The sequence below is a fragment of the Megascapheus bottae genome, chromosome 17 (genome assembly GCF_031878675.1).
Source record: "Megascapheus bottae isolate mThoBot1 chromosome 17, mThoBot2.hap1, whole genome shotgun sequence".
NCBI classification, from domain to species: Eukaryota; Metazoa; Chordata; class Mammalia; order Rodentia; family Geomyidae; genus Megascapheus; species Megascapheus bottae.
In genome coordinates, this window is record NC_143525.1 from 31,387,049 (window position 1) to 31,401,521 (window position 14,473).

Consider the following 14,473-nt stretch of genomic DNA (forward strand, 5'->3'; position numbering starts at 1 on the left):
GGAGTGCCTGGAGGAAACCTCTCTTCCTCCTCCTCCCACTGAGGGCCGTCAAGCTAAAGGGAGTCTGGAATACACCCAGGTCCTAGAGGCTGGGGGAGGCCCGTAATCCAAGCCAGCTCCAGCCAGAGGGCGGCGCGGGTCCCCAGGAGGGCTGGACCGCGGCCCGGAGCGGAAAAGGCGAAGGGGCGGAGAAAGGAAGAGGGAGGGCGGAGCCCGGAGTCACACCGGCCTCCACTTCCGTGCCAGGGTGGTGGCCGCCGGGTCCCCATGGCTGGTCCAGGCGCCAGTCCGGCTATCCCGGTGTGGCTGGCCGAGGACGACCTGAGCTGCATCATCTGCCACGGGTTGCTAGCCTGGCCCACCACGCTGGCCTGCGGCCACAGCTTCTGCCGGAAGTGCCTGATGAAAATGTGGGGTGTCCGGGGTGCGGGCGTGGCCGGGCACCCTTGGGCCTGCCCAACGTGTCGCGAGGGCGCGGCGCAGCGGCCGCAGCTGAACAAAAACACGCTGCTGCAGGACCTGGCGGACAAGTACAGCCGCGCCGCGCGAGAGCTGGAGGCGGGGTGGGAGCCGGCGGGCGGCCACGCCCACCGCCCTGCCGACGGCCACGCCCACCGCCACGCCCACGCCCAGGAGCTGGCTTCCCCGACCCGGGTAGGTAGGCCAGGCCGGGAAGCATCTCCGTCTTCCAAATCTTCAACCTGCTCTGCTGACTGACGTTTCTCCGTCTTCACCTGAAGTTAACTTTTCCTTTGCTCTCAGGAGAATCTGGAAATTTTAGATTAAGTGTACAGAAGGATTAAAATAAACGTAACTCCCACAGTCCATCAACCTAGGGGCTTGCACTTTTGCAATATTTCCACGTTGTTTCCGGTTTTCCTGCGATCTCTGTGAAAAAAAAATGGTGTTTTGCTTTTCTTTGCATTTAATGGGTGATTGAATCTAGATCCTTGCGCATGCGAGGACCACTTGAACCCCCAGCCCAGACTTTTTTTTTGTAGTCGTGGGGCTTGAACTCTGGGCCTGGGCATTGTCTCTCTAAGCTCATCAGCTCAAGGCTAGCACTCTACTACTTGAGCCACAGCACCACTTCCATGCTTTTGTTTTTGTTTTCCAGTCCTGGGGCTTGAACTCAGGGCCTGAGCACTGTCCCTTGGGCTTTCTCAAGGCTAGTGCTCTACCACAGCAGTACTTCTGGCCTTTTTTATCTATGTGGTCCGAGGAATCAAACCCCAGTCTTCGTGCATCATGCTAGGCAAGCACTCTACCACTAGGCCAAACTCCCGGCCCTTTTTTTTTTTTTTTTTTAATTTTGCTTTACAAATAAAGTCTGGGCTATGCAGTCTGGGCTCAAACTCCAAAAATCTAATCATAAGTTACTCACACACCTGTATGATTATAAAAGTTGACATGTTACAACTTTAATGATAAACGCTGACATTTTAATTGGACGCTGTTGGCTCAAGCCTGTGATCCTAGCTACTCAGGAGGTTAAGAGCTGAGGATCACCATTGAAAATCAGACTGCTGCATGAAAGCCCTGGAGTCTTCTCCTTCCTCCTCCTCCTCTTCCTCCTCCTCCAGGATTCATGCATGCTAGGGGAGCACTCTACCACTAGGCTATGCTCCTCCATTTTGATTCTTTTGTCATGTGGATATAGTTTACCTATGAGCATTTATTGAAAAGACTCCTTTCCCCCTTTCAATTGTTTCAGCATCTTAGTTTAAAAATTGTTTGATTTATTTCATTATTATTATTTTTTTCCCAGTCCTGAGGCTTGAACACAGGGCCTGGGCACTGTTCTTACACACTTTTTGCTCAAGACTAGTGCCCTGCCACTTGAGCAATAGCACCATTTCTGGATTTTTTTGAGTATGTGATACCAAGGAATCGAACCAGGGCTTTGTGTCTGCTAGGCCAGCACTTTACCACTAGCCTACACCCCTGGTTCTCATTATTATTATTATTATTATTATTATTATTATTATCATCATCATCATCATCATTTTTTTTTTGGCCAGTCTTGAGCTTGAGCTCAGGGCCTTAGCACTGTCCCTGGGTTTTCTCAAGGTTAGAGAGCTCTACCACTTGAGCCACAGCATCACTTTTGGCTTTTTTCTATGTATGTGGTATCCAGGAATCGAATCTGGGTTCTTGTGCATGTTAGGTAAGCACTCTACCACTAGGTCAAACTTCTGGCCTATTATTATTATTACCGTTATTGTTTGTAATATTAGAGCTTGAACCCAGAACTTTATGCTTGCTAGGTAGACATTTTAACTTTTTTTTTTTTGGTCAGTTGTGGGGCTTGAACTCTGGGCCTGGGTGCTGTCCCTGAGTTCTTTAGCTCAAGGCTACCACTCTACCCCTTGAATCACCATGCCATTTCCAGTTTTCTAGTCTCATGGACTTTAGTGCCTGGTCTAGCTTTGAACTGAGATCCTCAGATCTCAGCCTCCCGAGTAGCTAGGATTACAGGCATGAGTCACTGTGCCGGCTTAGACACTCTAACTCTTGAGCCATATCCCAATCCTACAAAAATCATTTGACTGTATATGTGAGGGTTTGCTTCTTGGCTCTTCCTTCTAGTCCATTGCTTATGTGTCTCTTTCCTTTGTGATCATAACGGTGTTTATGGCTCTCTCGATTTAATGGGGACTCTTGGGTCCAGTTTTATGATGCTCAGCTCTGCTCTTTTAAAGGTGATGGGACAAAAGAGCACCACAGAGGTGGCCAAGGAGCTGACAGAGTTGGCTGGAGAGCTTGTAGCCATTGTCAAGAGCCTTCAGAGGCAGATACTTCTCTCTACATCTGGAGCAGACAAGGTAGGCTGTCCTGAGAGAAGAAGGCGATGAGGGAGGCGGGTAGTACTAGAAAAGGCTTTCAACTAGAGCAATGTGGACTGTCCATAAAGCCAAAGATATAGGGAGTCAGGGATTTCAATCTTCAACAATTCTCTTTATTACTATACATGGTGGATGGCTGGAGGTGTTCTGAAAGGTTAAGGGGGGGGGGGAGGCAAGAGTTTGGCCTAGTGGTAGAGTGGGTGCTTAGCATGCACAAAGACCTGGGTTCGATTCCTTGGTACCACATACATAGAAAAAAGCCAGAAGTGGTGCTATGGCTCAAATAGTAGAGCTCTAGCCTTGACAGTGTTTAGGCCCTGAGTACAAGCCCCAGGACTGGTAAAAACAAACAAACAAACAAAAACAAAACTGGGCACCAGTATCTTATGCCTGTAATCCTATTTACTCAGGAGGCTGCATATGCGGATCAAGGTTTAAGGCCAATTTAAGGCAGGAAAATCTGTGAAACGGTCCAGTTAACCAAAAAAATCTCCAATTAACCAGAAAAATGCTGGAAACGGAGGCTGTCTCAAGTGGTAGGCTGCCAGCCTTGAGCAGAAAAAGCTAAACAAGAGCTGAGCTTCAAATCCCACACTATTGGCACATGGGGTAGGAGGAGCACTATGAGGAGAGGAGGAGAAAACAGGAGAGGAAAAAGATGAGAGGAGAGGGGAGGGGAGGACAGGACAAACTCAAGTCCTCTATAACCCTACAGCTCAGAAGTAACCACTCTATAACATTTTTTTCACTGTTTCAGACTTTTTTTTTTTCAACTTTCAGATGATTACCTTAATTTTGTTTTTTTATTCTTGTTTGGGAGCTGGGGGATAGTGGCTCATGCCTAGCTACTCAGGAGGCTGAGATCTCAGGATCAAGGTTCCAATGCCAGCCTAGGCAGAAGAGCCCAAGAGCCTCTTAACTGCAATTAACCATCAGAAAACTGGAAGTAGAACATGGTTCAACCGTGATTAGTGGTACATCACTAGCCTTGAGTAAAAAGGCTCAGGGATAGCACCTAGGCCCTGAGTTCAAGCCTAACAACCCACAAAAAAAAGCTTGCTTGGGATCTGGAGGTATGGCTCAACAGCAGAGCACCTGCCTTAGCAAGCATGAGGCTTGCTGAAACTCCAGGACTTCAAACAAAACAAGCTTGCTGAGTTCAATGGAAGCTTGTAACTGGTGGCAGAACTTGAACATAATATTTGATGTTTTTTTATGGGGACTTCCATTTGTTATTTTATGATTCATCCATAGATGTCACCACAAGCCCTTTCCCTGGCTTCTCCAGAGCCAGTGACTCCCAATGCATCTGAAGGAGAAATGAGAGATGTTCTCCAAGCTCTAAAAGAAATTCAGGAAAAATTACAAAGAAACTGCACATGGAACAAAGTTTCTGAAGAACAAACACAAGGTGAGTTGGTTTTGAGTAATGGAGTAGGATATTTGGATATCTTTTTCTTTTCTGGCCAATCCTGGGCTTGAAGAGAGGGCCTCAGCACTATCCCTGGACTTTCTCAACGCTAGAGCTCTACCACTTGAGCCACAGCACCACTTCTGATTTTTTTCTATGTATATGATACCGAGGAATTGAACCCAGGTCTTCATGCATGCTAGCAAGCCAAACTTGAGGCCCCTAGTTTGCATTTTTCTGATGGGACTTTTTTCTTGTGTTAATTCCTTAGTAGATGTGCTGGCAGTGCCATCTTCTTCATGCCCACTGTCTGCCCAGAGCTTCCCAGCACCCAGGAGGGCCTCTCAATTTGGTCAGTGTAAGTATACTACCTGGTGATGGAACCAGTGAGAAGGTGAAAAGAGAGTGAAGGGAGGTAAATATGATCTACATATGTCACATGAAAATAGAATAATTAAACCTGTTAAGTTGTTTAAAAGGACAGGGGAGGAAATAGAGGGGGTGGGTTTGATCCAAGCACATCATATGCATATATAGAAACATCAAACAAAGCCCTTTTGTACAATTAATATATGCCAATACAAATGAATGAATAGTTGCGTGCAGGGGGTGACATCTGTAATCATAGCTACTGTGAAGGCAGAGATTTGGAGGATCCCAATTCAAAGACAGTTCAGGCGAAAGCATTGAGAGACCCCCATCTCAACCAAAACAAGCTGGGTGTAGTTGTGTGCACCTGTTATCCTAGCTACTCAGGAACTGTGAATAGGATCATGGTCAGGTTGGTCTGGATATAAATGTAAGGCCTTATTCAAAAAACACTGATAGCAAAAAAGACTGGAGAATTGGCTCAATGAGCAAGTGCAAGGCCTTAGTCCTGCCAAAAATTAAATACACAACGTATGCTGGTGGCCCACACAAATGATTCAAACTACTAAAGAGGCTGAGATTCAAAGGTTGGCGGTTGGAAGTGAACCCAGATAGAAAAACCCTTGAGACTTCATCTCCAAAGTAACCAGCAAAAGGCCAGGCTGGAGGCATAGCGTAAGCACCAGCCAAGCAAGCAAGCTGAGTGAACACAACATCTTGGATTTGAACTCTGGTACCAGCACATAAACAAACAAACAAACAGAAAGAAATAGCTGAGAGACACAAACAGCCACATTCGTTCCTCATAAAGCACAGAGGTGTTGAGAACAGCAAGAACTGACTTTGTACTGTGTGAGATCCGGGGCTAGTTTCCTGAAAGCTAGGTAAGGGGTATAGGCAAAACTCAGGGTAAGAATGAGTTATCTTTGATAGAAGGCATGTACAGAAAGTTGTAAGTCTATATAACAATAGTCATGGCCTAGAACAAGTTAATTATACAGCATCATCAAAAGCAGTGAAAAATGTTAATGCTACTTTTTACTATTGGGTCACTTTTCAGCATGTATGATCTAAAGCTGACCAGCGACATCCTTATGATATTGGTTTTTCTCCCTAGGGGCCATCTATCCAAGCTTTGACTTGAGGAGTGTCTCGTGTAGCCTGGAAGTATCTATAGATTGCCGGACAGTGACTGTGTCTCGCCAGCAACAGTCCTATCCCTGGAAAGTCGAGAGGTTTTCTATTAGCCAGGTCTTATGTTCCCAGGCCCTCTCTTCTGGGAAGCAGTACTGGGAAGTAGACACTAGTTCGTGTAGCCACTGGGCAGTTGGAGTGGCTTCCTGGAGCATGAACCGGAACCAGATGCTGGGAAGGACTGTGGACTCTTGGTGTATTGAGTGGAAAGGCACTGGCCAGCTCTCTGCATGGAGCATGGTCAAGAAAACGGACCTCAGCTCAGACCAGCCTAGGGTGGTGGGCATCTGGCTTGACCTTGAGGAGAACAAACTTGCCTTCTATTCAGTGGCCAATCAGGAGAGGCTTCTGTATGAGTGTGAGATTTCTGCCTCTTCTCCTCTGCACCCTGCCTTCTGGTTGTATGGTTTAAGTCCTGGAAACTCCCTGACTATAAAGCAAGTTGAGATATAAAAGTTCCTTGGGGGTTAAAGCACATCAATTTCTCCATTTCTTTCCTGTTTGCAAGCAGGGTGGCAACTTGACTTAAGAAATCTTGCACCAGGTGCAGTGGCTCACACCTGTAATCCTAGCTCAGGAGGCTGAGCTCTGAGGATCGAGGTTGAAAGCCAGCCTGGGCACTAAAGACTGTGACTCTTATCTCCATTTAACCACTAAAAAGTGGGAAATGGGGCTGTGGTTCCAGGGGTAGGGAAGTAGCCTTGAGCTGAAGAGCTCAGGGACAGTGCCCAGGCCCAGAGTTCAAGCCCCATGACCCACACACACAAAAAAATCTTGCTTTGGGGGTTAGGAGTGTGACTTTAGTGATAGAATGCTTTCCTGGCATGCATGAAGCCCTGGGTTCAATTCCTCAGTACTACATACAAGAAAAAGCTGGAAATGGCACTGTGGCTTAAGTGGTAGAGTGCTAGCCTTGAACAAAAGAAGCTCAGGGACAATGTCCAGGCTCTGAGTTCAAGCCGCAGGCATGGCAAAAAAAAATCTCACATTTGGCTAGTGATGTGGCTAAAGTGGGTAGAGCAACTCCCTGGCAAACACAAAACATCTGAGTTCAAGCTCCAGCATCTCCAAATCAAATAAAAATACAGCCAGAAGCTGGTAGCTCACACATGTAATCTTACTCAGGAAGCTGAGATCTGAGGATCAAAGTTTGAAACCAGCCTAGGCAGACAAAACTGACTCATATCCAGTTAATCAGCAAAAAGCCAGAAGTAGAAGTATAGCTCAAGTGGTAGAGTTCCAGACTTGAGTGAGAAAGCCAAAGAGGGGATCAAAAAAATCTAGGTTCAAGCTCTAGTATCAGCAAAAATTAATTGAAAATAAGAGATGACTGGCCCTTGGGGTAGGCTGTCCTTAGTGGCAGAACTCCATGAATGTTCCTGCACATCCCACTGGGAGAATGATGTGCTTTGTTCTCATGACTGCTAGGAGAGGATGATTGAGAGATCTCCTAGACCCTACTCTGTGTAACTTCGTCTTACCGCTGCTTTTATTCTGGAGCTTTGTATTATAATAAGCTGTAACCCTGAGTATCACAGCTTTGCCAAGCTCAGTTGTGTTCTTGTAATAAATTGACTTAAGAACCTCCAAAGAGAAGAAGCATGGGTACTTATCAATTGCTGTGTAATATTATAAATTGTGTGTGTGTGTGTGTGTGTGTGTGTGTGTGTGTGTGTGTGTGTCGTGCACACATGCACACACCAGTCCTGGGGCTTGGACATTGTCCTTGAGTTTTTTTGTGTTCAAGGCCACTGCTTGGCCACTTAAGCCACTGTTCCACTTCTTGCTTTTTTGTGGTTAATTGGAGATAAGAGTTATGGACGTTCTTGCCTGGGCTGGCTTTAAACTGTGATCCTTAGAAGTCAGCTTCCTGAGTAAGTTGGACTGGCACTATTTCTTTTAGTTTAAAACAACTATATATAAGTGTGAGGTACAAATGGTTCATGCCTATAATCCCAGCAACTCAAGAGGCTGAGATCTAGGATAGTGGTTTGAAGCCAAAATAGTCAGGAAAGTCCATGATATTCTTTATCTCCAAAAGAAAGGAAGACAGAAAAAAAGAAGAAGAAAGGGGCTGGAAGAGTAGCCTAGAGGTAGAGTACACACCTAGCATGCATGAAGCCCTGAATTCCATTCCTTGGTATCACATACACAGGAAAAAGCTGGAAGTGGTGCTGTGGCTCAAGTAGCAGAACAGTAGCCTTGAGAAAAAAGTGTCCAAGGAAGTGCCCAGGCCTTGAGTTAAACTCCAGAACTGGCAAAATAAAAAATAATCTTGAAATGATAGGTCCATAGAATTACTCTACCAGATGGCTTGATTTGCTGTGAGCCTCTTCTCATCCTGCTTGATAGGCTTTATTCTATTCTTGGTGGTCAAAGGAAGCAGAGACCCACACAGGGTTAGTGGTTTCTTTAGGCTCAGATTGGTTGTGGTAGGGCTAGGAGCATGGCCTAGTAGTAGAGTGCTTACCTAGCATGCATGAAGCCCTGGATTCTATTCCTCAGTACCATGTACACAGAAAAAGCCGGAAGTGTGCCAGGAGTTGGCCTAGTGGTAGAGTGCTTGCCTAGCATGCACGAAGACCTGGGTTTGATTCCTTGACATCACACACATAGAAAAAAAAAAAAGCTGGAAGTGGTGCTATAGCTCATGTGGTAGAGCTCTAGCCTCGAGAAAGCCCAAGGACAGTGTTCAAGCCCTGAGTTCAAGCCCCAGGACTGGCCAAAGGAAAAAAATTGGTCATGGCAAAAGTGGGACTGGGTCCACTTTCCCCTCTTTTTGAGTGTCTGTCTAATCTCCCTGTTACCTTCTGATAAAGTTTCACACTGAGACTAGAACCTGCTCTTCTCCATTGATGGAACACAGCTAGCCCTGAAGTTATAAGGACCTTATTTTTCCGGATGTATTAGTGGCTGTACCTGGTTAATTCAGGTTTGGTTTGTCTAAGTGGGAAGAAGGCTTCTCTCTTGGTGTTATGTGACTATTAAATAAAAGACTCTCTCAGTCTGAATGCATGGCTTACATGGTAGAGTGCGTGCCTAGCATGGGTGAGGTCCTGGGTCCAATCCCCAGTACCTCCCCCCAGGGGAAAAAAATGGTTCTTTGCTGTCATTTTCTGTATCATGGAACTTTTAGGAGTCAGTGTGACCTTGAAGTTTGCCTTTTGTATAAAGATTCAGAACTGATATTTTAGTTAAATGCCATGTTCTCATGGGGCTTGGATAATGAGGTCTCTATGATAGCAAAGCCCAGATGGCTAGACAAGGCTGCTGGCCTGCCACCCCCTCCCCAGGTCGGTGACTAGGCATGCCCTGGATGAAGCCCCGACGGCCAGCCAAGCCGTTGGCTTGCTGCCCCATCCCCAAGCTCCCGCCTAGGCTAACCACCAGGTGAAGCCCCGTGGCTACCCTAGCTGCTGGCCTGCTGCCCCTTCCTCAGGAGGGGAGTCTCACATTCCTGCTGGTTTTGAACCACAATCCTCAGATCTCAGCCTCCTGAGTAGTTAGGTCTGCAAGTGTTAGCTACCAACACCCTGCTTAAAGTAAATATAATTTACTGAGAATTCTGCATAAAAGTTGTCTATTCTTCCCTGCTTATTCATTTATTCAGTCATTTGTGTATATTAGTAAGAACGTGTTGATATTTGCCATCCTCTGGGTTATGACTCTATTTGGGGGGATTTTATTATTGCAATGTATTGGGGAAATTTAAAGATCCATTCACAGCCAAGGCTGTGGCCAGGTGTGAGCTGTTGCCCCTCTGGGGTTGGAGCTGTATATTCTGACTTGAAAGTTCTGGAAGGAAAATTAACAAGAACTGAGCAATGTGTGTTGTTCTAGCCTGTTTTCATTTAGAAAGGAATGTATCTGTCTGTCCATCCAGCTGTCTAATTTGTTTCCTGTCATTTATGCTTCCCTAGCCTTCAACCCAGCACACACCCCACTGTCCTGGACAGCACACAATAGTGGTCCCCTCCCTGCCCTCAGTGGCTTCCCTCAGTCCTCAAAAATAGCATGCAAACTTCAAGGGTGGCCACACCGTGCCCTCTCCTGAGGCTCCAGTCAAATGTCCCTTCTGGTGAGACAATGTGACAGTGTGGTCCCACTAGGGTCCATACTCCCACTCATTTGCTCGTGGCTCCCCCAAGGGATTCAACCCTGTTCAAAATCTCCCCTCCCCCACTAGACTCAGCCTCACCAGCTCTGTGACACCCAGGGCTGTTGATTTATTTGCTGTCCACAGAGAGGAACTCAGTGCCACCACCAGCTTTCAGAAGAGTCCTGGCCCAGGTTGGGCTGGAGGCAAGAGAGGAGGCTAAGAACTTCATGTTTTGATTACCTCTGGTTTGTTTAAGCTGTGTCAGAGAACATGGAGCACTGTGCTTTGTAATTAAAAAGAAAATCCAATAAAGTTAATACAAAAAAATTAAAGTTTTCATTTCTTGGGGACAGAACAAGAAAGAAACAGATTTCAGGAGGAGGGATATGTTTTGGGGAGTGCAGATGTCCCCCCGAGACTGGGGGGGTGGAGAGGGTGAGATGGAGAGGGAGGAGAAGGTGGGTTAAGGAATGGTTAGATTGTGGGTGTGCAGTCAGTCTGGTGGAAGGCAGAGGTGGGGATGGAGCCCTGGAAGGTGTTTGCATGGTGGCCCCGTGCATGGTGGGGTGGTTGGCGAGGTTGCCCGGGCCAGGCATGCAGTGAATGAACCCCACACTGAAACTTGGCACCCTAGTGTTCAGTCCCTGGCCAGTCATTCCCCCCATCTTGGCATCAGCTTTGTCAACAATAAACTAAGGGCTGTCACCGAAGTCCAAGATTCTTCCAGCTCGGATGAGCACCTCAGAAGTCGCTCAGCTCTGGGTCTATTAGAAGATCAGATTGGGCCAGGGTCGTGCAGAAGCCGGGAGGGGAGAGATGGAGGGGGGGGGGTGGAGACCCCCCCCTCCATCGCTTGACCCCGGCTCCCAGCACGCGGCTCTGCCTCCGGCCAGCAGAGGGCGCTACGGCACTGTGCGCGGCCCCGGCCCCGGATCCGCCCGGGCCTGCAGGCCTCGGTCCACCCGCGTGGAACCCCCGGGGCCGGGACGCAGCTCTGCCAATATCGCGCCGTCCCAGGGGCTCCGGGACCGACCGAGCCGGACCTGGTCCCAGCACGGGTACAGTACAGCGGTGTCCCTCGCCTCTGACTGGAGAAGGGCGGCGTGGAGCAGTGCTAAGGGCAGAAGCTCCTTGTCCCCGGGTCCCTTCCCGCCCTGGGTTAAGGCCCGAAGCTCCACAAGACCCAGGCTTCCAGGAGACCCCAAGGGAGGCTTCAGCTGCCACTGAGACCAGTTCCCAGCTGTGGGCCAGGGGTGGGAGACAGGGGACGCGGGCGCCCAGACCCCACCGCGGAGAATGGATGTCACAGTGACAGCTGCCCCGCTCTGCCTTTCTTGGCGGGTCAGGCCCAGTTGTTGGGGCGCCAAGAGGCCTGGGGACGGGGTTGCGGGTCCCTTGAGTTTTCCCTCGGAGCTGGAGATCGCGTCCCCTTGACGCCCTCCAAGCCCGCTGGGGGACTTGGATGGCCCGGCCTGGAGCATCTGGGTCAATCCCCATGCACGGCTGCCTGAGCCTGGTTGAGCATCGGGCAGCCCGGGACAAAGCCCCACTGCCGGCTGCACAAAGGAAGGTGGACCTCCGTCCCCTGCTGTTTGCCGTTGCCTCGGTTCCGCCTGCTGTCCAGCCAGAGGGAGCCCTAGAAACAACAGCTCGGAGCTGGTCCACAGGCTCCTGCCCTTTCCTCCCAGGAAGTCCTTGTGGGTATCATCCTCAAATCTCTCACACGACAGCATTTCCTCTTATTGAGCTCATAGGTGAACCTCTGGTCTTTCAATTTCCCAAGACCCTCTTTACATTAAAGGAAAAAAATGAAAGCCAGAAGAGACTGCGATGACTGTCCCAGGCCCATCACCCCGAGAATCAACTGAGGCGGCTGCCATGGCATTGGTGTCAGAAGCTGAGGCCTCTGCCTCCTTGTTTGTTCCTAGACTTGCTCCAGCCAGTCCCTCTGCCCCTTCCCTTAGGTCACCTCCAGAAGGTGAGGGCTGACCTCTGACATTTGTCCTTCAGTGTTTTGCTGGCCCCACTCAGCAATGCTCACCCCAGGTTCACAGGCCTGGTGAGCTTGGGGCTGGGACATGGGGCAGGTATAGCTGAGGTTGTGGGCAGGGCACAGGGGGCTGCTGGGTGCTGGTGGGGAGCCTCCATTGGGGTTAGCACCCCTTTTTCCAACCCCACCCCAAGAAAGACTTGCGTGAAGAAGCCAGCTTGGCTGCAGCAGGCAGTTCTCGTTTGAAGAGGATGGAACTGCTCCTGTCCCCGCCCCCAGGAGGCTGAGCAGCCCATAAACTACAGTCCCTTCATGGGCAGGAAACAGACCCTGGGGAGGGAGTGTCCAGCCTCAGAGAGCACAGGCCGGTGACTCCACGGAGTGCTAGGGTAAGAAGGGGGACAGACGTGAACCCTGCCCCCCAGCCCTCAAGGTTGCTAGAGGACAGCCCCACCTCCTTCCTTAATAATTCAGAAACTGTCACTTCTATTGTGATTAGTTTGATGTTTGTCTCCTCTAGGCTAAGAGCTGAGGGATTACTCATCTGCCTGGCTCCTGGCTGGGTCTTGCATCTGAGAGAGAGAGAGAGAGAGGGAGAGACAGACAGACAGACCTAAAGAGACAGAGATGGAGAGATAGGAACAGAGATAGACAGAGATGGAGAGACAGAGAGGGAAAGAATCAGAGTCAGAAATAGAGATCAGACAATAGAACTTCCAGACTGAGTCACTTTGAGGGTAAAGCCTGATCTTACTGATTTCCTGAAAATGAATGAATGAATAAATGAATGAATGATCCAGCATCAAGGAAGAACTCTGCTTGTCCAATTATCTATTAGGGATGGCTAAAGAAAGGGGTGGAGGCAGGGGAATGACTGCAGCGTCAACAGGCCCATGGCGAATGAGAAAGGGTTAAACCACCCCTACCAGCCTGCTTGCTGGGGCCTCCAGCCTTGTGTGCTTTGGCTTGGGTTGTTGAATCTGTTTGTCAGAGATGTCTACTCCCTCCCCTCCATCCCAAGTTATTGGCAGGCCTCCATTCTCACCGGCCAGCTGTGAGTCTGTCTGAGGCTGTGTCTGGCATGTTGGGTTGTGAGCATATCTGGGGCTGGGTGTACAGAGGAGCAGGGGTCCTTGGGCCTGCAAAGGTGGGCATTGTGGGATGAGCCACATCCCAGCCCGGATGGTTGTGCCCCTCTGGCTGCGGAGGGCCTGGGCAGGTGGGTGGGTGATTAGGTACTTCTCCTCCAGTGCATGGTGTGAGGGAGGTGCTGGCTGGGCAGCCAGGAGTGTGTGCCCGTGGTCCTTGTGTGGAGAGAATTAGGGACAAAACGGCCACTTGCAGACTGAACAATGTGTGGGATAGCCCAAGAGGTACTGCCCAGTTCTGTTTCTTTCCCTAGACCCCTCTTTACTGGGCACGACCAGGGATATAGGCTGATGGCTTCTGTGCCTACCTCCTCCCCCCCCACCCCCGCCGCCTCCAGATTTTAAGAACCTAGGTGAGTACCTTTGCTCACACAAAATCCCATCCGTTTTCTTTCCCAGTTCATATTCCAAAAGGAACTAATCATTTGGCCAATGTCTGTGTCCCAGATTTGTCCTGGAGATCCCCAAGGTGCCACCCTGCCTTCCCAGAGCCAGTCCCTGTGTCTGGCTCACAGCGGGAGGAATACAGAGATGAGAATAGGTCTGGGCCGGGTGTCTGTGACAAGGTATCATCATGTCCTTCCCTGGTGCCTCTCCCCCTCCCCCCTCCAGACCGCCCCATCTAGAGCCCTGCCATCGGTAGCCGCAGGGCTCCCCGGATGCCCAAGCTGTGCCTTCACCAGACTGCCCTTCCCCTCCCCACCCCTTCCCTAAGGGCCATCGAAACCCCACCACGCCCAGCTCAACCTGTCCCTGTGCTTAGGTGGCTTCCTGAACTCCCCTAAAGATGGGAAGTGGCTTCTTTACGTGGGGTGGCTTCTCCCATGGGAATGGAGGTTGGGGGCCGGGGTTGGGGGGAGTGTCCAGAGTTCAGGATCAAGGCTTCACCAACCAGCACCAGAGCTGTCATGACTGATGTATTTTCAGCAGTCTCTTTGTTGAGTTAAAGTTGAAGGAAGAGAGGACCCCTAGCAGCCCCTCACAGGGCTCATGGCGGGCAGGCGGGAGGGCAGACGGGCTTGCTGCCTCACAGGTGGAGATGGAGTCCTGGAGACAAAGCTCCAACATGGGGTGGTGTGGGAGAGGCATGGAAGGTGACCCCCCTCCAGTGAGCCACACCTTCACCCAGTCCCCTCCCCCGCAGTGGGACCTGGCACTCGCTTCCAGGTAATGGAATATGTATGTCAAAGGAGAAGAAAAGACTTTGTGGATCCAATGAAGGTCTAAGTAGTTGGTTTTGCGTGAGTTGCTAGAGGAAGGGCCTGATTCAATCAGGCGAAACTTTTTTTTTTTTTTTGGCTAATCCTGGGGCTTGAGCTCAGGGCCTGAGCACTGTCCTTGGACTTTCTCAAGGCCAGAGCTCTACCACTTGAGCCTCAGCACCATTTCCAGCTTTTTTTCTATGCATGTGGTACT

General features: G+C 49.6%; 1 protein-coding gene across 1 annotated transcript; it reads left to right on the forward strand.

Annotated features, from left to right (window-relative positions):
- Window positions 1-253: 253 nt before the first annotated feature.
- On the forward strand, window positions 254-6,388 carry Rnf135 (ring finger protein 135). Its single transcript, XM_090351514.1, has 5 exons — window positions 254-654; window positions 2,703-2,825; window positions 4,101-4,257; window positions 4,532-4,615; window positions 5,744-6,388. Exons 1-5 carry the CDS (start codon window positions 268-270, stop codon window positions 6,271-6,273), a joined length of 1,281 nt encoding a protein of 426 aa, XP_090207640.1. The 5' UTR covers window positions 254-267; the 3' UTR covers window positions 6,274-6,388.
- Window positions 6,389-14,473: the final 8,085 nt, after the last annotated feature.

Bases quoted from the DNA above. Each gene is read 5' to 3' on its own strand.
- Rnf135 (XM_090351514.1), top strand. From the start codon at position 268: ATGGCTGGTCCAGGCGCCAGTCCGGCTATCCCGGTGTGGCTGGCCGAG. The intron at 655-2,702 runs GTAGGTAGGCCA...GCTCTTTTAAAG, and splicing joins AGCTGGCTTCCCCGACCCGG to GTGATGGGACAAAAGAGCAC. The intron at 4,616-5,743 runs GTAAGTATACTA...TTTTCTCCCTAG, and splicing joins GGCCTCTCAATTTGGTCAGT to GGGCCATCTATCCAAGCTTT.